Source organism: Phoenix dactylifera, chromosome 1 (genome assembly GCF_009389715.1).
Source record: "Phoenix dactylifera cultivar Barhee BC4 chromosome 1, palm_55x_up_171113_PBpolish2nd_filt_p, whole genome shotgun sequence".
Lineage (NCBI taxonomy): Eukaryota > Viridiplantae > Streptophyta > Magnoliopsida > Arecales > Arecaceae > Phoenix > Phoenix dactylifera.
In genome coordinates, this window is record NC_052392.1 from 17031405 (window position 1) to 17056236 (window position 24832).

The following is a 24832-nucleotide window of genomic DNA, read 5'->3' on the forward strand; positions in this document are numbered from 1 at the left end:
AAATACTTTTTACATGATTAGGAAGATCAGATCTTTACCTTGTGCGGGTAGATGAACACCGCAAATCTGATGATCGTGGATTTGTTGAAAGGTTCGCTTGAAGCCGCACACGCGTCCGGCCTCTACGGTAGAGCTGATCAAATCTCGGGTCGGGCCGGGCTCGGGCCGGGCTCTACAGCAGAAATTAGGCCCGATGGCTATGCCCAGACCCGGCCTGGCCCGACTGTCGGGCTTAAATTTTTGTCCAGGCCCGACCCAATCTTATAAATCTGGTCCCAGGCCCGACCAGACAGGCCCGACCCGACAGGCCCGACCCGACAGGCCCGATTTTTTTTTTTTTGTTTGGAATCTAGAAATGGGCAAAAATGGCCCAACAGCTTATTGGGCTCTCTAAATTGGTTAATTGGTTAATGTTAAGGATTCCAAATTAAATAGATAGTGTTGGTGGTGGTTTCAAACTTTGGAATTTGGATATATCTACAAATATTAAAAAAGAAAAAATTTGCAGCTTCAAGCCAATAGAAAGAAAATAAAATGTATGAAACACTGTTGTCCAGCTGAAAATTACAACCCAACAATAAAAACTGCAAACTTAGACAATTACATATTTAGACAAAATACAAATTACATTGTCCCATTAACATTATAACAAACTTGCATCTTTGTGCATTCAAAAGTTCATAATTTTTTGAAGCCACTTCCATAATAGAAAACTGTAGAAGAACATCCTTGCATCTTCTAACTCTCAAAACCTACAAACACAAAATTGAAATATTAGCAATTGTTAGAGTTATTAGTAGAATATCTAAATGACCGAACCATGTTATCAGGGAAGAAGAAACTGAGAGGAGAAAATTCAAAGAATCTCCACCCTCCAAGAAGTCCATCTCCAATCCCCCGATCTTTCTTCCTGCCGGCCCAGCTGGAACTGGAGCAATGTGAGGGAAGGAAAACCAAGACCAAAACCAAAAAAGAGAAGGGATGAAAGATCACATTGCTCAAGCCAACCAAATCCCTCCTCCCTCTTTCTCTGTCTCCCGTCTCCACCCAAAACAAAACCACTGTCCCCAACTTCCCAAATTTCTCTCCAGGCTCCCTTCCATCAAGGGGGAAGACTCGTAGCCACCTCCCTCTCCCCCCCACCTCTCTCTCTCTCTCTCTCTCTCCCCCCTCCCCCCATCCTGGCTCGAAGCTCCAGAATCTGGAATTTGCTTCCGAGTTCCTCTCTCTCTCGCTCCCCCCCCACACCTCTCTCTCTCTTTCTCTCTCTCCGGGCTTGGGCAAAATCTACCGGGATCGAGCTCGAAGAGGAGGAGAAAACTCTTACCGGTGACTGTGAGTCGGTGACCGGAGCCGCGGAGGTTGCCGTCCGGGGAAGAAGGACGCGAAGAGCCGCCGGTCGTTGAAGAGGCGACGACACGAGAGGAGGCGACGGCTACAGGGAAATCGGCGGCTACAGGGAGCGTCTATCAGGCTCTCAGCGAGGGAAAAGGGGGGGCGGGGGCGGCGGTGGCTCTCAGCGAGGGACGGGGGGGGGGGTTGGGGGGGTGCAGCGGCGGCTCTCAGCGAGGGAAGGGAAGGGAAGGGAAGGGAAAGGGGTAGGGTTTCTTAAAAAAAATTTTAATATATTATAACAGGATTTTATAGCCGGGCCGGGCTGGGCCGAACCGGACCATTTTTAAAAGTGTCTAGGCCCGGCCCGATTTTTTTGGTCGGGCCGCTTTTCCTGCCCAGGCCCGACCAATGGGCCCTTTTTCAATGCCCAAGCCCGAAAAATTTCGGGCCGGGCTGGGCGGGCCAGAAGGCCCGTGATCACCTCTACTCTACGGGTATCCACACGAGGTAGAGGACCGATCTAAATCTTTGAATCTCCCCGGGGTGCTAGCTCCCTTGCAGAGAAAACTTTGATAACTGAAATCCTTTCTCCTTGCAGCAACCAACACCTTGATTGCTCTCTCTTGAGGAAGAAGAAGATGAGAGGAATAATAAAAAGGAAATACACCCTTGCTGCCTTTTTATTTTGGTGGAAGAAGGATGAGAGGAAGAAGCCCAACACCACCCTTTTTTTTTTCTTTTTTTTTGTGTGTTGCTTGCTGCCACCAAGAGAGGAGAGGGAGGTCTTGACGGCTGAAAGGAAGGTTTTTTTCTTTTGCGGCTCAAAGCAAGAGAGAGGTGAAAAACCTCACGTACTTTCCTGGATAAACTTCAAGTGGGGGCCGCATGCCCTCCTTATTTTATCCCTAAGCGTGAGCTCCTAATTTTTAGGAGTTCACGCTTATCCTTTCCAAGAGGAGGGTTATCCTTTCCAAGAGGACTGGCGCATGCCCCTCCCTTCCTTTTTTTTTTCCATCCGCGTATTTCCAAGGGGAGGGGCGTACCCCTCCCTCTTTTCCTCTCTTCACGCATGCCCAAGCCCTCATCTCATGAGGGGCATGGGCTCATTTAATTTTGGGTGGTTTATCCTCTTCTAAAGAGGATTAGATGGACCTAATTATAGGCATCCTAATCTAATTAGGACCTATTAAGATTATGACTCGATTGAACTCTTCAATCCTAATCCAATTAGGAGTCATCTTAATTTATTGGATTAAAATTAATTGGAACTTAAGAAATCCTAATCCAATTAGGACTTATTTAATTTCAGTCCTAATCTAATTAGGACTTTAGAAATCCTACTCCAAGTAGGACTTTAATTTAATTTGGAATCCTAATCCAATCAGGACTCTAGGAATCCTACTCCAAGTAGGATTCGTATTTAATATAATCAAGTCCAATTAATTAAATCAATTAAATTAATTTGCAATCCTATTGCAATTATTCCTTCTTCAACTCACTAACTCTTAGTGGATTAACCAATTATCAATCAAATTGATTATTTGTGATTTCTAATCACAATTCAACCATCGGATCGGTCAATACCTCTAATGTGTGTGACCCCATAGGTTCTATTCTGTCTGGTAGTGAGATATATTGCGAATTTGCGATCTCTATCACAATATCATTGAAAACTTCTTTCAATGGGTTGGAACAATTCCAACTCAACTCACCAGGGATCATCGACCATCAAGATGGTCTCCGTGAGTCTCACCATCCACCAGTGACACCTAGCAGTATGTAGTGGCTACCCAGCAGAATAAAATGATGAACCTCTAGGTGCAGTTATCGTATGATACAGTCCTTTTATCGTGGATCCCTACAGAACGGAGGTCTCGTCAAACCCCGTCGTCTGTCATATGTCTAGATTTATTCGACTTAAGTTCGAGAGTGGAAAAACCAAGGTACGCCGTACCGGTCCGGATCGGCGTACCGGTGGCTGGCCGGACCGGTACCGGTCCGGACCGGTACCGTACCGGCCGGTACCGCGAGCCAGACATTTTTTTTAAAATGTTGTCTCTGTTGGATCTTAAATTAAGTGAAAATTGATGTTTTTTTATTGCTTTATTCATGATTTTTGATGTTTTTATATTTAAATTTAGGGTTGAAATTTGAAACATATATGATGCATGATTGCATGTTATGTTTTCCTCCCGTTCCAAATGATAAAATCATACACATAAAATATCTTCAAATTAAGATACAATCATTTACATACATTTAAAGTACTTTAGGATATCTAAAATCGGGACGAGTGCCGATGGCTCTCGTAGATATCTAGATCATAAGTATAATCAGGAGGAGGCAAATCAACCCAATCAGAAGGAACGCGCGCCAGGTTATAAGAACTGTTGGATCTCTCGCTCACGCTCTGGCTCTGAGAGGTGTCCTCTGATTGTGTAGGGGCCCATCCAAATATGGCGGAAGCAAAATCCAATGCACCATATCCATATTCGTCAGGCTGAGGCTGTGGATAATAGAATCCGTATCCGTATGTTGTCGGATCTGCAGTCGTATCCTGTCTTCCTGAACGACCTCGAGGAGCCCGTCTTCTATATCCAATAATATCCTCACGAAATCTATCAGGTGGTTGACCGTGGTCCGTATCCTATGTAGCACCCATAAATTGGGACTCACCAGTGAAATAAAGACCACCATCCGGCTGTGTCTCATGAGTACCATACTGTCCTCCGCTCCCTCCATGACTAGAAGATCCATCACCACCAGAACCTTCATCGCTGCTAGTCCAAGTCGCTTCCTCGACACTCTCCATTGGGATTCTTTGTTTTTCTTTCCTAGCCCTCTCTGTCTGGCTCCCCTGTGCTTGCGGCTGATCAGCTCTGGGAGTGCGTGGAATATTGCGCTCAGCCCATTGCTCTGGACCCCAGCTTCGGTGGCTATGAAGGTAGCTGGTCGTGGAGGCGATCCTGGCTCGTCAAGCTCGGGCTCCTGCTGCTGGCCTACAAGCCAGCCGAGTAGTGGATCATCGTCATCAGCGGTGAAGGACCCGTAAATCGGATCTGTATACTTGAGCTCCACTTCCTCCTGGATGCACTTTAGCCTCAACCGCAAATTGTAATGCACATAAACAAGGTCGTTGAGGCGCTTTTGCGTCAAACGGTTTCTTTGTTTGCTGTGGATAAGGGCGAAGGTGGACCAATTGCGCTCACATCTACTAGAGGAGACTGTTTGGGAGAGGATCCGGATAGCTATCCGCTTTAGATTTCTCGCGGATCCGCCAAAATGCACCCACCATTCAGCTGCAAAAATATTTATGAAAATTATATATATGATAGTTCCATAATAGTAACTAAGTAACACCAGGTGAATGTTTTTCTGATGTGTCACGTACCTGGATTCATATTGTGTTTGCTGACGACAGCCGCTCGGCCAAAACTGTAGTTGTCCTCTCTAAATAATTTGCTCTGTGAAAAATAAGCATAAAAAAACTATGTTAATAATTGAAGATGCCGATATACTTACACATGCTGGTAATTACTAAATCATAATTACCTCTTCAAGACATAGGGCCGCTTTTTCTGGATCTGCCTCCATCTTGTAAATCACATTACGCAAAGCATCCAGAAGTATTTCATCCATACCAATTCCATCTATGCTGTACTGAAACCGGGGGTTTAGGTAGTATGCTGCACATATACGAGACTATCTTAGCATAATTATATAATTATATCCATCACTATAATTGTCACTATAATTATATCTTAGCTTACCTGCTAGATGTAATTCTGTACCCATTTGCGCTCCCCACCGTTGCTCAATGATGTTGATGTATGACCGGCCATGTGCTGAATCTGCCTCCATAATCTGATCCTTTGTCTTGACCATCATGTGATACAAAAATCCCATCTGAGGATAGATCTCGCTATCTACAGCCCGCAGCACTTCATATAATGGTTTGATAGCTTTGACTATTGTAGTAGCCCGCTGCCAGAATGGCTGTCTCGTCACCAAGTCTTCTATCTTGCTCCCTTCAGTGCCGGCATAAGAATATCTACTATCATACCACTCGGAACTGGCAAACATCTGGCGTAGGGCTCCTCTCTTCTCGAGTATGCTATCAAGTGCGATGAAGTTGGTAGCAAACCGTGTGACTCCTGGTCTCAGAATCTCTCCTCCTGCATACTTTCTTATCAATGAAAGGACCCAGTTATGGTTATAAATATACCTGGTAATGCGTTGGGCTGTCTCCACCGTTTGTTGCACCCTACAGATCTTTCCAATGTCCATCAATATAAGATCGATACAATGTGCAGCACATGGGGTCCAGAAAATGTCGCCGCCGCTCCATCAAGACCTGCCCGACAGCCTTATATTGCGGCCCATTATCAGTGACGACCTGCACGACATTCTCCTCTCCTACCAGATCAATCACATCCTCCATAAGTTTCAGCATGTACGAGGTGTTGTGCACATAAGCCGAAGCATCAATCGACTTGTGGAAGAAGGTCTTAGCATCACAGTATGTCAGGAAGTTGATGATGCTCCGCCTGGTCGGACCGGTCCAACCATCGCACATGATGGTTAGTCCATATATGGGCCACTTGCTCTTGTAGGAGTCAATCCAATTCTCCAGCTCCTCCTTATTGTTGTTAAGAAGCTCACCGTATATGTCCTTCGGGCCTGGAGGAGCTACACCGGGACCGGCAGCTTGTATGGCGGCAATGTCAGACCTGTAGTATGTATTGTCTGCCACATTCGCTGGGATGTGGCTGAAGTGAAACCAGGATCCAATAGCTCGCCACATAGTTTTCTTCTTATCCTTCATCCACATTGTGTCTACCCTCTGCTGCCTTGAATCTCTACTGGGGAGAGCATGCGGATCTACATAAATTGTCGCTCCTTGTGGAATTTCTCTAGATGACTTCTTTCGGCTACCAAAACTACCCAGCATAGATGCAATCCGGCCACGTTCTTTGCCGACGCCCTCCCTGACTGAAGTTGTCCTCAAGAACTCTGGATCTTGTCTAGTGCTCCTAGAACCGCCGCCTGACTCGTATGCAGAGGGCCCAAATCGAGCCCTATGCCTGGCCACCTCCTCCTGCTACCACTGATCATCCAGGCTTGCATGCATTGCCGCCTGAATATCTGTCTCCTCATCTAGATTCTCGACCTCCTCTGGCTCCCTAGAGTGATAAGAAGGTGGCTCTGCCGCTTGGCGATCGACCTCCGCCCTCTTCTTGGAAGCCATCTCCTTCGCTTCTTTAGCCTCAGTGAGATTCTGCCTCATCAGTACACGAATCTCGCTAGGACAATTTGGGCACGTAGCAACCTCACCGGAATTTCCGGCTAAGTGTTGCTTCAACCTGGTTACCCCTCCTCCCTTGAAAACCTTGTCGCAAAATTTGCATTGAAACTGGTGTCTTTGCCCCTCACTTCCAAGTCTTCGCCCATAAGACCAGCCAATATCACGCTTTGCAGGGTTCGTTTTTCTTGATGGCTCCATTTCTATCATAAAAGGACAACTTATCAAAAAATTAAGCTAATAAAGTAAATTTTTTCATTATCTTATTATTTAAGTAATTTATAAATTATTTTTTAAAATAAATTATTAACAAAATTAATGAAATAACATAGGACAAAAAAACCGCACCTTAAATAGTCTCCGCTGGATTTTTTGGGCAGGACCTCCTCCTCAATTTGTGGGCTATCTCTCAAATCTTTCCGTCTCTGATTATTCTTCAGAGGCTCATTCCTGAATTTTTTATTAACAGCGCCTCTCGTTCGGTTTTTATAACCGAACGAGCGAGGGTGCTGTCATCAGAAAAGAAGTGGCCTCTCGGCCACTTGTTTTTTATTTGAAAGAAGTGGCCCGTGGGCCACTTCTTCCTTAAAACCACGCGCGGGCGCGTGGCGCTGTGGTTCCAAAAAAAAAAAACCCTGGTTTTTTTTTATTTGAAAGAAGTGGCCCGTGGGCCACTTCTTCCTTAAAACCACGCGCCACGCGGTGGTTTAAAAACCACAGCGCGTGGCGCTGTGGTTCCCACAAAAAAAAAACCGGCTTTTTTTTTTTTGAAAGAAGTGGCCCGTGGGCCACTTCTTCCTTGAAACCACGCGTGGCGCGTGGTTTTTGAAACCGCGCGTGGTTTTTGAAACCACAGCGGTGGTTTTTGAAACCACGCGCCACGCGGTGGTTTTTGAAACCACAGCGCGAGGCGCTGTGGTTCCCCCCCCCCAAAAAAAACACCGTACCGGTGCGAACCGGCCGGTTCGCACCGGTACGAGGCCGGTACCAAGCGGTACCGGCTGGTACCAGCCGGTACGGGCTCCGTACCGGCCGGTTCACAGAAGAAAACCGAAAAATACCGGTTTTCATCTGTTTCCGGTACCGGTCAAGGATCGGACCGGTACGTACCGGCCCGTACCGGCCGGTACGGCATTCCTTGGGAAAAACTCTTTTTCCACTGTTCATACAGCCCCGGCCGAGGTCTTACGAACTCAGTCTTATAAATCACATAGGATCACTCCTTATCTACCAAGGTCGATAGATTCCATGGAGGTGCATACCCTACTCCTACAGTGAACCTACTGCAGCCAATCTACACCACAAGGACCCATATGGCTAGAGACCATGCATACGTGCAGTCAAACTACAGTAACCTCACTGTGAATAGCCGAAGCATCGCAGGTCAAAGGACCAGTCACACTATTGCAACATCAAGTAAGTCACTGACGAGTGGATAGACATCCAAGTGACTACTTGCTTTGGTCACGCTCAGTACCCTTGTTCTCTAACAAGCACTTGCATAATTGCTCCAGTGTCCCTACACTATGGACTCAAGACTCGTCTATCAAAGAAAGCAATCTGTGCACTAATCTCAGCGGATCGATCACCGTCCTCGTGATGATCCATCGATCAGGAGCAATTCAAGAATTAATCACCAATGACACATGCCTCAAATTCCCAACTCTTGAGAATATGCGTCATCATCTTATTAATTCCTTAGGCAATTCATGGACACATAAGAACATGAATGATAAGAATGCCCAACTTAATAAATTCATAATTAGGTCAAGTACAAATTTATATCCCAGAATATAATAATGCGTCAGCCAAATTGGCTTCAAGGGCATACTTCTAACACTTGGTACACATGTGCCTTGTGCCTGCACCGTCTAAGCATGATACATGTCAGCTGGCATAAGCTAGCACTTAAAACATACTCTTGCTGATATGTGTACTACTGGCTGATACATGACAACTCATGCTGATGGCTTGTTACCCCATTTTATATCCATGCCTAACTATCCTCAATGGCCATGTTTCTTCTTGGGACAGTTTGGGGATTTTCTCTAATGCACTTTCTCCCTCTTTTGTATATTCCATGTTGCTATTATGTAAGCCTAATTATATGTATTAGAATCCTGAATTTAAAACTTATAGTACATGTTTATAGATAGACATAGTTTTTTATGTCAGTTTGTATAATTGACTTCCTGAAATTATGCAGTGACACATCAAAGAACAATTAAAACAATTATCTAGGAAAGCTAAAATACTAGACTTCTCTAAATTAATTAATTTGTATGTTTTTTGTTCAAAATATTTTTATACCCTTGTACAAAGCAATTAAAATTGTTCAAAATAAATGGAATAAAATAATGTATTTTTCGCATGTGCATGTCAGGTGCTGGCATTTGGCAAGGTGCTTGCATCCAGCGGCCTAGCCAAACATGGAAACAACTTGCAGTATCTTAATTCTTTCTTCCTAGACAAGCTTCAGAGCTGAAATGCAAAACCAACGGCTTTTAAAAAACCCAAACATATTGATAAAGCTACACACACACAAAAACATATATAAACATATATATAGTTCTTAATACAGAGATGGATAATGCCAAAAATATAGTGCAATTCTTTTGTCAAAATGAACATGGCAATGCTCACATGCCACTAAACAATATTTGTAGATAAGCATAGAATGTTGTGAAAACAATTTGATTGCTGATATGGTTTGTGATTCTAATAACATAGTGCTACAGGTTTTCTAGTGTGTACAACTATTTGAGTCTGCCAATTTCCTATAAGCCACCATATGTTTTTGAGTGTTCCATTTAATTTTATTAGCCTCTTTTTTACATTTCTTTTTTTTGCATCGATATCTTATTTGGAGCTATGTATGATTAAGATATTTTAGTATTTATATAGTCTACTATCAATCAGAATCCCATGCTATTCCCTTGGCTTTAAATGGTTGTTCAAGCAACTCTTCAGTAATGAACAAAACATCAAACTATGGTTCATAGTACGGGTGCATACCTCCCTGTACTAGGTGTAATGTATCGTGCCATTACTGAACTGGTACTCGCTATGGGGGGTGTACTGAGTGTCAGTATGCCGAATCAACCTTAGTATCGGGCCCACTGTGCCAATATTGTATTGACTAGCACCAAGATTGCCAATATGGTATTGGCATAGGGTCTAGTACTAAGATTGCGAATCTTGATCAAACAGATTCTTATGCTGACAAAAACATATAGAAATCCCTTATAAGTTTAATACCTGCACATGACTTTACTGGTATTAGGTTATCTGCCAGCACATGAGCTTTGTGAAATTCTTTAACATTTTGTTGCTAAGTTACTTGATTTTGTTTGACTTTGCAGCTTGAGGTGCCAAAAGAATTGATTACTCGATCACAGTTGGAGGAGTTGACATTGCAACATAAACCATCCTTTGTTCCTTTAAATCGGCAAACAAATGCAACAAAAGCATTTGACAATGAAACTGGCATCGCACAATGTCGCCTCTCAAATGGGATTCCCGTAAACTATAAGGTAATCCTGGAGTTAGTGTGCTTTATGGACATGTCATGTGTATACATGGGCATCTTTTACCAGATTCATATCCATCTGATTTGTTCTCCATGGCATACTAGTCTTTTTATATATTTTGCTTTATTGCATTATAGAAATCTACTCCCTTTGTTTGTTAATATACTCCAATTGGTCTTTCTGTTTGCTGTTTATCTTCTTGCAATGTTCTGTTGTAAATGGAGTAAGCAATAATCATATTTTTCCAGTGAAGCAATAGCTGTCATAAATTCCCCTTGTTGCTATTTACTAATTACATCTCAGTGGAGCCATTTTTTTTTTCACATAGAGTGAATTTGATGGAATATTCCCATACTTCTCTCATGGTAAAATAGCCTTATAGACGCACGATATTACCTTAGGCCTGGGATTAAAAGCAATCAGCACATATTTGCTTGAATGGATCAATTTATACTTTACTTGTCTCTTGGAGGTTGATCTATTAAGCCCGGCTCGCTCATTAGAAAATGGAAAATGAGGGAAAGTGTTGACCCTTGATCTGTTGATTGACTTTTTTTTTTCTATGCCTATTTAGGTTTCTTCCTTCACATACATTTTAGTCAAGATCTGATTCTCTTATGACTGCACATTATCCCTGTTTTTAGTTACATTTTAATGATCAAACCTTCTTGGTGTTCATTATCACACAACCCCCATAAGTCACTTTAATTCTTTCAGAAATATACGTCTTGAACTTTTATCTTTCCTACTGATTCCATGCACCTATGATCTATTTCCTCTTTATAATATGCTATTCTGGTCGCACTTAATTTATTGTAAATGGCATTCAATGATGATGTGTTATTCTATAATGGCATCTCAACATGATCCATTCTACTATATGCTATTGGAAAAAGCCATGTATAGGGAGTGACATTTATAGGGTTAAGGTTTGGCCCCTTGCTTTTATTGTCCTTTGTAGGGAATACCTTGATGGTCTATGTTAGTGTCAGGCATGATTCATAATTCCTTTTTAGGGAATACCTTGATCCCGTCGGGATCTTTAGCCAAAAGCAGTTATCAGGGGAGAGGTATTAAAAAATCCATAATTGTAACATTATATTTTTAACTATTATCAATGAAGGCAATACAATGTATTTTCTAAGAAAGGATTGGGTTACTAACATCGAACCTCTTATTGCTCCTCAAAATCGGAAATTTTCAATTTTGGAATTCCTAAAAATTATATTCATCATCTTTGAGATATCAAAAAAAAGAAATAAAATGTTGTCTGTTCGATCCAAAAAGAGCATGGAATGTGCATTTGCTTGAAATATTTCCTAAGTAACTGTTTTACATCTTAAATTCCATTTGCATTATATTGATGAAGTTTTTAGAACTATTTCATTTTTATTGTTTAGATCATGGCTAAAATAACTATGATTTGTGAGTAGAGACCCCTATCATATTGGTTATGTATTTCAAAGTTATGTTATCAGAGAGCAACCTAGATTTCCTTGCATGGAAAGAGTTGGGAGAGGTGGGAAAGCTCAGATTGGTGTGGTAGAGTTTACTTTTCAAGCCCAAAATATAAGATGAAGATCCAAACAAATATACATTAGGAGAACAGAATAATAGTGGAATGTTGATTGAAACTTGGGGACAAAAAATGAGTACCCTGTTATTATATGCAAAAAAAAAAAAAAGAATAACTAATTGAATGATTTGGTTATGTGGATGATAAGTTCCACTAGAGCTATATGAAATAGGAAAACAATATAAATAACAAGTAAAAGAAATGAGTACTCAAACAATCCTGCATTGCTATGAAAACCTAGTACAATAAAGGAAACAATTTTACATTTTACAGATTTTCATGTGAGAGTTGGATGAATCTAGGATTCATGTCCTGGTGAGATGTCTTGCGGGATGTCGGAAGGGGCACTGACTTTAGTGTTGGGACAGTACTGTCCCACCCAACGTCGGCGGAACCAATATCGGGCACCGTACCGGTTCTTCGGCAGGACGAGTCAGTACGGAAACACGCTGTGCCGTGCCGGGCCCATATCGACACAGTAGAAGAGGTGGGGGAGAGGAAAAACGAGAGGAAGAGAGAGGGAGCGGGGGCGGAGGCCGGCGGAGGGCCGACGGAGGCCAGCGGAAGCCGGCGGAGGACCGACGGAGGCCGGCGGAGGCCAGCGGAGGTCGGCATAGAAAGGGAAAGCTGCAGCTGTTTTTGTATTTCAATTTGCCGACTTCACTTAAAAATCAAAATATTAAAAAAGCGGTCAATCCCTGTTTCGTACAAAATAGGAGAACGGCCGCGGCTTCCTCTTTTCGCCTCGGTGCCGGCCTTAGCCGGCCCTCCATCGGCCTTCGTCCCTCTCCCTCCCCCGTTCGCTCTCTCTTTTCCTCTTTCCTTCTCCTCCGGCAACAGTTTTCATTTTCGTTGCCAGAACGGTACTGGTGGGCTGCCGGTACGGTTTGGAACGGCCGGAACCATTTGGTTCGGGACGGTTCCGCCGACCCTGGTCCCACCTTTGTTCTAGCATCCGTTTTGGCATGTCCTTGGACATCCCCATCTTAAGAGTCTGGATAGGGTGGTACAGCGTTGTGTCTTGTTCCATGAAAAAATTGGGACAACCTTGTCCACGGGATTTGAATCATTGGGTTGAATGAGGGTCAAGATGAGGCAAGTAACCTTGGTAGGGTGCAAGGTCGGAGGAACTAGTGCCGAATCCCGTATCGGCTTCCCAATAGGACGGCTCGGTATGGGCCCGCGCCGCGCTCGTACTGACACAGCGGAACAAACGGGGGAGTGGGAGAACGAGAGAGGAAAAGAGAGAGAGTGAGTGGGGGAAAGTTAACTAGCTATGAGAAAGATGTCTCGTACGGTCTTTTATTTATGCCCGGTAGCACAAATTTTTTCTTGATTAACATGCTTCAGAACCTCTTAGGGAAGGGAACTTGCTCAGACACAAGCTTCCTAAATGTTCCTTATTTTAAATTTATTTGAGGGATCCATTTCCCCCCATACCTCTACTTGCATCCACTTCCACGCCAGCTTCTTCAGATGATTTGAGGTTTGTTTACACAAAGTGAACTTGTAGATTAATTAATTTCAGATGATCATACTTTGGTAGGTTGCAAATCAAATATCTTCATTGAAGTTAAGGTCTAGCAAAATGTTATTATGTGTTGGGCCACTACAAATAAGAGCCATCCTGTTACGAGGACAACCTTTTCCAACAAGAATTTGAGACTGAGATTCGGAAGAGAAGGCCCCTAAATATTTAAAATCCAACTTGTCTATTTTCGCAAACCAGCATACATGCATAGTCATACATGATTGTAAGCTAAGAAATAGATCCACTTATTAAAAGCAAAACAAAATTAAAAAAGGGCGGTTCAAAGCATGAGGTTCTTACTATTGCAGGATTTGAGGGGGGTCAGTTGTTTGCAGCCTTATCATCGCATGTGGAGAGGCTAATTTTATGTTTCGAACTCATGACTTTCGAGTCATAATGAAGCAACCAAGTTTCGCCATATTGGTGCGTACCACCCTATATCGGACGGTTCCTTATTGTACCATTACCAAAACGAGACTCAGTATGGAGGGTGGACCAAGTCTCGATACACAAAACCAATCCCTGCACCTAGTGTATCGACATTGTACTATCATGGTACCGGTGTAGGGTCCAATACTGAGACAGCAAAGAGCAACGTTACATTATGCTGAGGCTCACGCTCTATTAAAAGCAAAACAGAATTGTTTCTGAAGATTTGCCAACATTTGCATGTTTTTTTTTAGCACATACTGATAGTGAAATATAGACTAGAGTTTTGTGTTGTCTTTCTTTGCCAACTTTCTCCCCACTTCTTCAATCTGGTTCTCTATCTATGAAGCTACATATTTTTCTTAAAACTTTTGGCTGCTTCACAATTAATTTTGAAAACTGAATGACAAGTTTTGCCTTCTACAAAGATTTCAATACATTTCATAAGATTGCTTGTAGGATGTCATTTAAGTTGTTTTATGTTGGTAGTTATTATGGATATTAACAAATCCATCAGGACATGACATTTTTATCTGAGGCCTGCAATTTAAGGTTTTTCCTAAGTATGATCTCTTCTTTTCATTGTTTATATTTGAACAATTAACCTTACATATGTTCTCCTATTGCTCCGTTCTTTTTACCAACACTAAAGTCCAGAAACCCCCATGGTAGACCTAGTAATTATTACATCTTTTTTTTTGCTTGGGGTTTTGTAGGCTGTAGCCTGACTATGTCTTGTATTTGTATGACTTTTCATGGTGATAGATCACAAAAAATGAAGCAAGGTGTGGTGTCATGCGACTGATTGTAGGTGGTGGAAGATCAACTGAAACTTCTCAATTGAAGGGAGCTGTTGTTGTAGGTGTTCGAACTCTAAGTGAGGGTGGTTGTGTTGGTAACTTCTCCAGGGAACAGGTATCGTGTTCTCTATGCAAAATGATAACGAATTACTTTATTTATAATTTGCTGTTACCAAATTGACCACACCTTCAAACTTTAACATCTGCAATGGATTTTCATTTGAATTGCTGTACGTCTCGATGTGTCCCATCTTTTTAGGCTTGCCAATTTTCTCATAAGTGAATCATCTGGAAATATGTCTTCATCCATAAGTTACTCTGTTGCTTCAGTTAATAACATGAGATCACAGTGAATGGGATGGTTTTTTCTTCCTCATAACCATAACAATGTTATCTTTACCTTATTAACTGGGTGGATATTGTACAGAAACATTTTCTAAAGAAAGTATTCATGTGTGAGCCTCTATTGACATTCAGCTTTAATGCCCCTAGCTTTTTACACTTGTTATAGACTAGTCAGCTTCTAATACGACACATCTGTGGATCGTATGATGTGATTTGATGCATGTGTTAAACTGGAATAATGGATGAAAGTTTTGGCAACTGAGTTTCGATTATCAACCAAATCAAAAAGGTGTAGTTGGAAAACTTAAGTGGTAGTAACAAAGGAATAAGTCCCTGCCTCACCTCCAGAGATACACACACAAACAGAGGAGAGCACTGTGAAAGACATTTTATTTATCTTTAATGATTTTATCTAATGTATGAAATATTAGGAGGATGATTCAAGACATTTCCAATGAAAATAGGCTGCATAATGATGAGATAAGAAAATAATGAGAACACCCTTACTAATGGTTGGCTTTCTTAAAATGATCCTTTTGGGCTCTAAATAAGGGTTCAGTTGCATGAGAATGGACCAATTAACATAAGTGCCCCTACAGCAGAGAGTACATAGACGGATGACATGTTTAGTGCTTCGATTTTATTAACATGCCACCAATTAGATGAGATACTGCTTTAGTGACATTTTTTTTATGTGCATAATAAGAGAAGTTCATGTGCACTTCTGTTTTCCAGGTAGAGCTTTTCTGTGTGAATCATCTGATAAACTGCTCTTTGGAGTCCACAGAGGAATTTATCTCTATGGAATTTCGGTTTACTTTACGAGACAATGGGATGCGTGCTGCTTTCCAACTTCTTCATATGGTCCTTGAGGTAGGATATCCTTCTAATGCTAGTTGAATTTTTTTCTGCATTATTTATAGTATATAAATTGAAGTTCTCGATTTTTTCAGTCTCCCAATAATAACACATCTTATTTGGAAAAATATATTGGATGTTGTGATTAAATTAAACATAATTCATGTCCAGAGATTGTTTCTTGATCTCTACCTATATATTTTCCTTATATTTATGTAGTTCTTGTTTTTCTCTCTTCACAGTTTTTTACTTTTTTCACTATTGTCTATGCTGAGTTCCAAATTTTGGTCCATTTTCCTTGCCATTTAATTCTATGTTCTAAATATGAATCATGTGACTATGCTTTTAGCGAGAAGTACTTTAAAACCTTGTTTTGTGATGCATTGATGGCATCTATTACCCTCGGGACCTTTCCACTGTTTAAAATTGGAATATTTTTGAACTGAACATTAACCTATGGAGATGCACTCTTTTGTTCTTGAAAACTGAAATCATATATTGTGTTTCTCGTAAGTTAATAACAAGATGCATTTAAAGCTTTTACTTCTCGTTGTCTTGCAGCACAGCGTATGGCTAGAAGATGCTTTTGATAGAGCAAGGCAGCTATATTTGTCACATTATCGTTCCATTCCCAAAAGTTTAGAGCGCTCAACTGCTCACAAACTTATGCTAGCAATGTTAAATGGGGATGAGAGATTTGTTGAGCCGACACCAGAATCATTGCAAAAGTTGACACTTCAATTGGTTAGAGATGCTGTGATGAATCAGTTTGTTGGTGACAATATGGAGGTCTGTGGACTTACCTAAGCTTGTGAATAATGAAGATGCATCTGATTCCTTTTTACGATACAAGTCCATCAATGACTTCTGTTATGTATCCAGACTTAATTCTTAGAACTTGTAACCATTTGCCTGAGTGCTTACCTTGTTTCATTTTGCTTGCTTCTTCTACCCTGAAATGGGATATATTCTTCAGGTTAGCATTGTTGGGGATTTCACTGAGGATGATATTGAATCTTGTATACTTGATTATCTGGGAACAGTCGGAGCCACAAGGGGTGCTAAGAGTCAGCTGTGCGTCAACCCAATCATGTTTCGACCAGGCCCATCTGACCTGCATTTTCAACAAGTATGAAAAATATTTATCGTTATCATTATTATTACTATTACAGTATTGCTATTATTGTTGTTGTTGTTGTTGTTGTTGTTATTATTGTTGTTGTTGTTGTTGTTGTTATTTTTAGTAGTATTGGTACAAGTCTACTACTACTGCTACTAGTAGTTGCAATACTTATAATGCACACGACTGCTACTAAAGATTTTAGATTATCTTTTTCGTGGGACGGGGTTGTCCCATTTTTCCCATGGAATGGAACAAGACGTGTTACTGTCCCGCCCCATCCTAACACTTGGTATAGGAGATGTCCCAAGACGCGCCGATCAGAACGTTGGGACAGTGGGGTGATGGTCCTGTCATGACACATGGGGATGGTACCCTGTCCCGTTGTCCCACGAGATGTCCCACCAGGATTTGAATCCTTGGTAAGACCAACTTTAGAAAGGATTTTAGCATGGTTTAGGTGCTAATATGCCTTCCTCATGGAATTGTTTAAGATTTCTTTGGTATATTACATTCTTAATCTACATAACTTTAAGTTTTGTTGTGACCAAAAATTCACTATGAATTTGGATTCTGGAGGAGTATGTGGGACTCTTATTATGCATATCATAACGAATTCTCAACTTAAGGGGAATTTCCCCTTTGGACTCCTACTCAGAGTTCAGCAATATTAGGATCCTGTTTTATATAATTTAGCGTTGTTTTGAATCTCTAATAGAGAAATCTAATAAGGGTATTATGGGAATTGAGAATTTGGGAAAAATGGCCACTTTTTGATTGTGCTTGTTTATTTATTATTATTGTTATATTAAATTGAAAACAGCTGCTTTACACTCTTCAAATTATTTCAATATTGAACCTCAAAACAGGCCATGTCATAAACTTGATGTACCTGAAGATACTGAAGCTTGAGCTTACCATATATAGATGGTAATTTCTTTCGAATTCCAGAACTAGGCTGAAAAAAAGAGAAACTTATCTAATTTTCTTAGATTAGAATAAATTGTGATAACATTGAACATCACTAGCTAAACGCTCTTGTTGAATATATTGCCATTTGCGGACTCATAATGACTTGAAATTGTTCAAGCAACTTATATTACCAAATTCTTTATTCAATAAGGTTTACTAATTACTGATCTTGATAGATGCTGAAATTGACAGATAAGTTAATTAGCATAACTAAATCTCATGAATAAGTAATCCTTTTGATGAATTTCTTTATATATGACCGGTCTTATTTGTTAATTGCTCTTCAAATCTCAGCCAGTCTCATTAACTGTTCATTGGCAGGTACACCTGAAGGACACTGATGAGAGAGCATGCGCATATATTGCAGGCCCAGCACCAAATCGCTGGGGATTCACTGTTGAAGGAAAAGATCTTTTTGATTCAGTAAAAAGCCCAATTTTAAAGGGTACTTATGGTTTGATGTTTACTACATATTGGGAGTAGACATGAATTTTTAGTACAGATAACATGGATATTTGTCTGTCGAAATTGGAAGGCTATGCATAACATTGATAAATTGCTATATAAGAATAGAGTGATTCACATGCACAAGCACATGCATACATATAATTACACGCCATGCATTTATTGTGCACATATGTATACTTGTAGCATATTAATGCCATTCAAATTCTCGAGTGATTAATCTCAATACAACTGAACACATACCATACTTGATAAGGAACCATGTTTCAAATAATTGAAAACTAGATTTTTTGCTCAGATTGGTTTTTTCTCTTACTACATACTGTTTACTACACCGTTGTGAAATCTCCCCGATCTCTTATTATTTCAAATTAGGTTGATTAAATAACTCTTATTAGAAAATAATTAGGACAATCAACATCAGTTATAACCATTGATGGTTGCATTCTTTGGTCATCATCTTATTGGAGAAAGAAGAATCTGTAGAATATTGTCGGAAGTGTTGCAGATTATCATCCTGACAATATTAAATGATAATCAGGATCCATGGAATCATATATTATAAAATAGTGTATGACATCCATTGCACATATGTGCATGTGTGTGTGAATGCATGCACGCTGCAATTTTGAGCTCGCTTCTGCTGATTAACAGTTCAAATATGCTTGATTGGTTGAATTCATTCATTCATTCATTGTTTGGTTTGTTCAATCGCTACTGGAGTGAGAAAATTACTGGAGCTTCAACAAATTACTGCACGTGCTGAAAACTTAATGCTTACAATACCACACAAAAAACCCACCAGTCATAAAAAGGCCTTGTGGTTTACTTGGTACTATGTATCACCAAACATGAACTTAACATATGCAACTCTATAAGGTTGCCAGATATGCACATCAGTTATCATGATAGATGACTGTCCAAGAGAGGATTGGGAGGTTATGTGGTAATTATTACATTGAAACGTGAAATAGAGTGTATACTTTTTCTTCTTTCTATCATCATTAAATCATGCTTCATGATGGTCAGTTGAGTCACCATGCAGTTTGCGCAATCAAGAAATTCTGCAAAAATTAAATAATAAATTACGAGCATTTGGTTGTCCATTGTTACGTGGCTTTTGCATACATTGTTTTCTTCATTAAAGTTTTGTTGAAAAAGAAGGCAAGAACATTCAAACAAGTTCATTTGTCCCTTTTCTAGGGCAGGCTAGTTGAATTCATAATTGTCTTCTTTCATTTTGGTTCGTTAAAAATTGCAGGGAAAAAAAAATCATGTGCCAAAAGGGAAGAAAATTGAGGAAATTCACTAGTTGACAAAGTGGCAAGAATTGTTTAGTATACACTTTGTTTATACTGAATAAGTCTAGTAGGTTGATGCAACAATGTCAAAACCATATGAAACACGGGCCACTATAGACATACAATATAGTTTTTTAGATTTTAGACATTTAGAACCACAATAAGGAAAATTCGTAGCAACTTACCATTCATTGGTGGTTCTGCAATCAATCGACCTCATTTTTCTTGAATTTGAAGTTTAGTACCATAAGTGTTCCTTGCACTGTTGCCAAAGTGTCTGGTGTTAGTCTGACTTGAGCTTCATTGAGGGGTAATGACATTAAAGTATTGTTGATTATGATGATATACATCTGTTTTCTGCTTATTAGCAAGAAATCCCCTTTAAACAGTTGTTATGAAGACTAGATCAGTAATTTTGACTACGTTAGTGTTAAAATAAGTACTTCCAAAATGACATATGTAAAGTCATGAGAATTGGTACACTTTGTTCTTGCTGTCACTGAACTTTATGCAGCAAAGTGTTGCACCGCTCCTTATTAAATATGACATCTGCTAGTTCACATGACTTTTGATATCTATTATTGAACCCTGCACATTTATCACAGATAAAATCTCATGAGAAAGCAAACTTGATATTCCATTTGAAGAAAAGTACATTATTTTTTCCTAAACACGTATCTATTTCTTTTATTTTTTAATAGAACGAAAAAATTGTGAAATTCAAGGATTTTCAGATTTAAGTATTGTGTGCTGGAGGCAAGCCTACCTGGCACTGACATGGTATATACTATTGCTTACCTGGTCTTGCCAGTGCTTGCCATAGACTGACATGGCACTATGGCAGCCAAGTTCTGGCATGCAGCTGATACATTATCAGCGCCACATGTATAATACTTGCCAAGTTCCATCTTATGTTTATAAATCATAAATACATTGAATCAAATTTAGTCTGATGAGATTACTACTTGTGATGATTTTATTCAGAATAGATACTTATTGAAGTTGATGGATGATTGCAATGCAGATGAGCAGTCTAATTCAGAGATGTTCACTCCTTTGGAAAGGAAAGATGTAGGAAATGATCTCCAAAGAAATATTCGGAGTCATCCACTGTTCTTTGGCATTACTTTGGGGCTGTTGGCTGAGATCATAAACTCTAGGTACGTTATGTTTGCTGATCAGTGGCTGCATTCATGAAAAAATAACCTGTTAATTTGGTATGGCCCCTGTTGCATTTTGCACTTGATTAGTTAACTGTTCAAATGAACAGGATGACTTTTAAGCTGTACCTATAGCAACGACTGTTTGCAACTCCCCCTGAATCCTAGGTCCTTTCCTCCTTTACAGATCAGCCACTCAAATACACAGCAGCTTCTTTATTGGGCCTCCTGTAGAGCAAGGAATGCCGTACCGGCCGGTACGGGCCGGTACGTACCGGTCCGGTCCCTGACCGGTACCGGACACAGATGAAAACCGGTATTTTCCGGTTTTCTTCTGTGAACCGGCCGGTACGGAGACCGTACTGGCCGATACCGGCCGGTACCGCTTGGTACCGGCCTCGTACCGGTGCGAACCGGCCGGTTCGCACCGGTACGGTGTTTTTTTTTGGGGGGGGGGACCACAGCGCCTCGCTGTGGTTTTTAAAACCACCGCGTGGCGCGTGGTTTCAAAAACCACGCGCCACGCGTGGTTTCAAAAACCACGCGCCACGCGTGGTTTCAAGGAAGAAGTGGCCCATGGGCCACTTCTTTCAAAAACAAAAAAAAAGCCGTTTTTTTTTTTTTTTGTGGGAACCACAGCGCCACGCGCTGTGGTTTTTAAACCACCGCGTGGCGCGTGGTTTTAAAAACCACGCGCCCGCGCGTGGTTTTAAGAAAGAAGTGGCCGTGGGCCACTTCTTTCAAATAAAAAAAAAACCAGGGTTTTTTTTTTGGGGGAACCACAGCGCCACGCGCTGTGGTTTTTAAACCACCGCGTGGCGCGTGGTTTTAAAAACCACGCGCCCGCCGTGGTTTTAAGGAAGAAAGCTGTGGCCGAGGCCACAGCTTTTTTTTTTTTTTTTTTTTGATGGGAAAGAAAGTGGCCGGCCACTTTCTTCCCATCAAAAAAACAGGAACGAGAGGCCACTTTCTTCCCATCATGCATCATATATGTTTCAAATTTCAACCCTAAATTTAAATATAGAAATATCAAAAATCATGAAAAAAGTAATAAAAAAACATCAATTTTCACTTAATTTAAGATCCAACAGAGACAACATTAAAAAAAAAAAATGTCTGGCTCGCGGTAACGGCCGGTACGGTACCGGTCCGGCCGGCCACCGGTACGCCGATCCGGACCGGTACGGCGGACCTTGCTGCAGAGTTTCTTGTTCATTACCAATTCTTCCTATGAAAATGCAGACACTTAAGAGACTTCCTTTTTAAGTTCTAACTGTATCCTTTCGAAGTATAATAATACATACGTGCACCCGGCATTCGTATCTCTGTGATGCTCTTCTTAATTCATGAACCTTTTTGTGTGCCCCAATATTTTGGCTTATACAACATTACCAGCCATGCCTTGGGTAATTTCATTAGTTCCATCAATGATTACACAAAATATAAGTGCCAATTTTCCAATTCATTACCCTGCCCATAAACTTTTCAGATATGCAAGGGATACCAGCACGTCTAGCGAAAAACAAAGCAAGCAGCTAGCTCCTTGAATCCACACACATCAAACTCATTCTACGTATCAAAATCTTAAAAAATCCACTTCCTTTCACTCTCATAATACTCTCATCATTGTTTGCCGTACCGCACTGTACAACCTAGTATCAAGTGCACTGTACCATACCAGTAACAAAATATTACTTTGTACAATAGGCATACTGAGTGTCGTTACTATGAACCAACGTGTACCAATCTTGTACTAGCATGGTACCAAAACTCGTATTGCGAACCATGCTCTCACCAAAATAAATATGCCATAGAATAAATAGAAGAGGATTTGTTTGAGAAGAGAAAAACATTACCCATTAGAGGTATGATAGAATATACAAGTGAGGCTTCAAACAGCATCTTGAACCTAGTGGAATATACTCCATGTGCATCAAACTTCAAAAAGTCAGTATTGGTTTTGTTGCTGCCTGACTAAATGACTTTGACCTTGCTGATTTCATGCTTTTCATTGATTTGACTCTGGTTTCAGCAGTTTCAGTTGTAATATATTAAAAAAAAAAAAATCAAAATTGGTCAGTTGGAGTAAGGGGAAGAAAAACGAGTTGATAAACTTTGAAGCAAAATTCATTTTCATGAGACTTCAGTATGTCTTGTTTCAAAAGTTTCATATCAAAAAAAGCCAAAAAAGTCATTTAAAAATGTTAAAATTTTGATGTTTGTTGTTTGATGGTAATCTAACATATTCAGGTTCTGTTTCGGCTAAGCTATACCAAAAAAAAATCTTTTGTTGCTATGTTGACAAAATCTTCTCAAAACTAGATTCTAAGTTTAGTTTAGAGAAAATGCTTCTCAAGATTCAAGAAAATAAAGAAATGATGAGGACATAGCACAAATAGCATGTATACAGTTTTAGTTTTTCCTTTGAGTTATTTTTGACTGAGACTCGATAATCAACTCTTATGTGATACTCATTCTGGCAAAAACCAAGATGTTCCAGTTCTGGTTAGCAGTTTGGTTGAGACTTCAGGCCATGATATGAATATCTGTTTAGAGTCTTCAGAATGAAGTTTCCTTTTAAAAATTACAATTCATATTTAGTTTACAAATTCATTAGGGAATGAGCCAAGCTTGAACATTGTTTAAAGGGTTCCTTTAGGCTTGCTGAGATGAATAGAATCTCACTTGGCTCAGTAAGAAATTCATCTGAGCTTGGTTCAGATCATGAACAAGAGCCGAGTTTGGAATATACTCCATGTGCATCAAACTTCAAAAAGTCAGTATTGGTTTTGTTGCTGCCTGACTAAATGACTTTGACCTTGCTGATTTCATGCTTTTCATTGATTTGACTCTGGTTTCAGCAGTTTCAGTTGTAATATATTAAAAAAAAAAAAATCAAAATTGGTCAGTTGGAGTAAGGGGAAGAAAAACGAGTTGATAAACTTTGAAGCAAAATTCATTTTCTTGAGACTTCAGTATGTCTTGTTTCAAAAGTTTCATATCAAAAAAAGCCAAAAAAGTCATTTAAAAATGTTAAAATTTTGATGTTTGTTGTTTGATGGTAATCTAACATATTCAGGTTCTGTTTCGGCTAAGCTATACCAAAAAAAAATCTTTTGTTGCTATGTTGACAAAATCTTCTCAAAACTAGATTCTAAGTTTAGTTTAGAGAAAATGCTTCTCAAGATTCAAGAAAATAAAGAAATGATGAGGACATAGCACAAATAGCATGTATACAGTTTTAGTTTTTCCTTTGAGTTATTTTTGACTGAGACTCGATAATCAACTCTTATGTGATACTCATTCTGGCAAAAACCAAGATGTTCCAGTTCTGGTTAGCAGTTTGGTTGAGACTTCAGGCCATGATATGAATATCTGTTTAGAGTCTTCAGAATGAAGTTTCCTTTTAAAAATTACAATTCATATTTAGTTTACAAATTCATTAGGGAATGAGCCAAGCTTGAACATTGTTTAAAGGGTTCCTTTAGGCTTGCTGAGATGAATAGAATCTCACTTGGCTCAGTAAGAAATTCATCTGAGCTTGGTTCAGATCATGAACAAGAGCCGAGTTTGGAGCACATGCTGTCAAGCAGGGCTCAAGCTTAAATTCCCCTTTCATATAATGACATGAGCATAAGCGGCCTGGTACTCAATTCATCTCAGCTCAGCTCATTTGCACCCTAAACATAAGTTTGAAAGGCCCTAAATTACCATGTACCAATTATCACCAAAAAGTTAAGGTTTTACTCAAGTTCCACACTTCCAGTGGCGCTTTTGTTATATCTGTTTTGTCAATATACTTGTGGCATTTCTGGATAAGGTCCCTTATGAAGGTATTTGTACTTGGTCAGAATGAAATATATGAACATCAGATTGATTAATTCAATAAATGCACCTCCAGTTTTATCGGAATATTTGGGGGCTCATTATTTTATGCTCCTGTGACTGTGTATGCCTATATTAAATATCAATTATGCATGTACTTAATTAAACAGGCTCTTTGATTAACAAATACATCTAGTTCATGGATATGAGTGATTAAGTTTGCATGATCATGAGTCTCCTTTTGCTTCTAAATGGTCTTTAGAAGCCTAGATCTACACTTAGA

General features: G+C 40.1%; 1 protein-coding gene and 1 long non-coding RNA gene across 10 annotated transcripts in view; one reads left to right on the forward strand and one right to left on the reverse strand.

The window, feature by feature from the left end:
• LOC103701430 (stromal processing peptidase, chloroplastic) overlaps positions 1-24832 on the forward strand; it is a 60759-nt gene that overhangs the window by 30222 nt on the left and 5705 nt on the right. For all 9 annotated transcript variants that reach the window (XM_026802346.2, XM_026802348.2, XM_026802347.2 and 6 more), the window contains exons 13-19: positions 10000-10170; positions 14469-14618; positions 15584-15721; positions 16268-16495; positions 16683-16835; positions 18120-18243; positions 20589-20724. In XM_026802346.2, coding sequence (XP_026658147.2) covers positions 10000-10170; positions 14469-14618; positions 15584-15721; positions 16268-16495; positions 16683-16835; positions 18120-18243; positions 20589-20724 — 1100 coding nt within the window. The remainder of the gene's footprint in view (positions 1-9999; positions 10171-14468; positions 14619-15583; positions 15722-16267; positions 16496-16682; positions 16836-18119; positions 18244-20588; positions 20725-24832) is intronic.
• Positions 502-1144, reverse strand: LOC113462322. The gene is made up of 2 exons (XR_003384476.2): positions 820-1144; positions 502-752 (listed from the first exon to the last, which is right to left on the reverse strand). It is a non-coding gene; the product is annotated as an uncharacterized LOC113462322 (long non-coding RNA).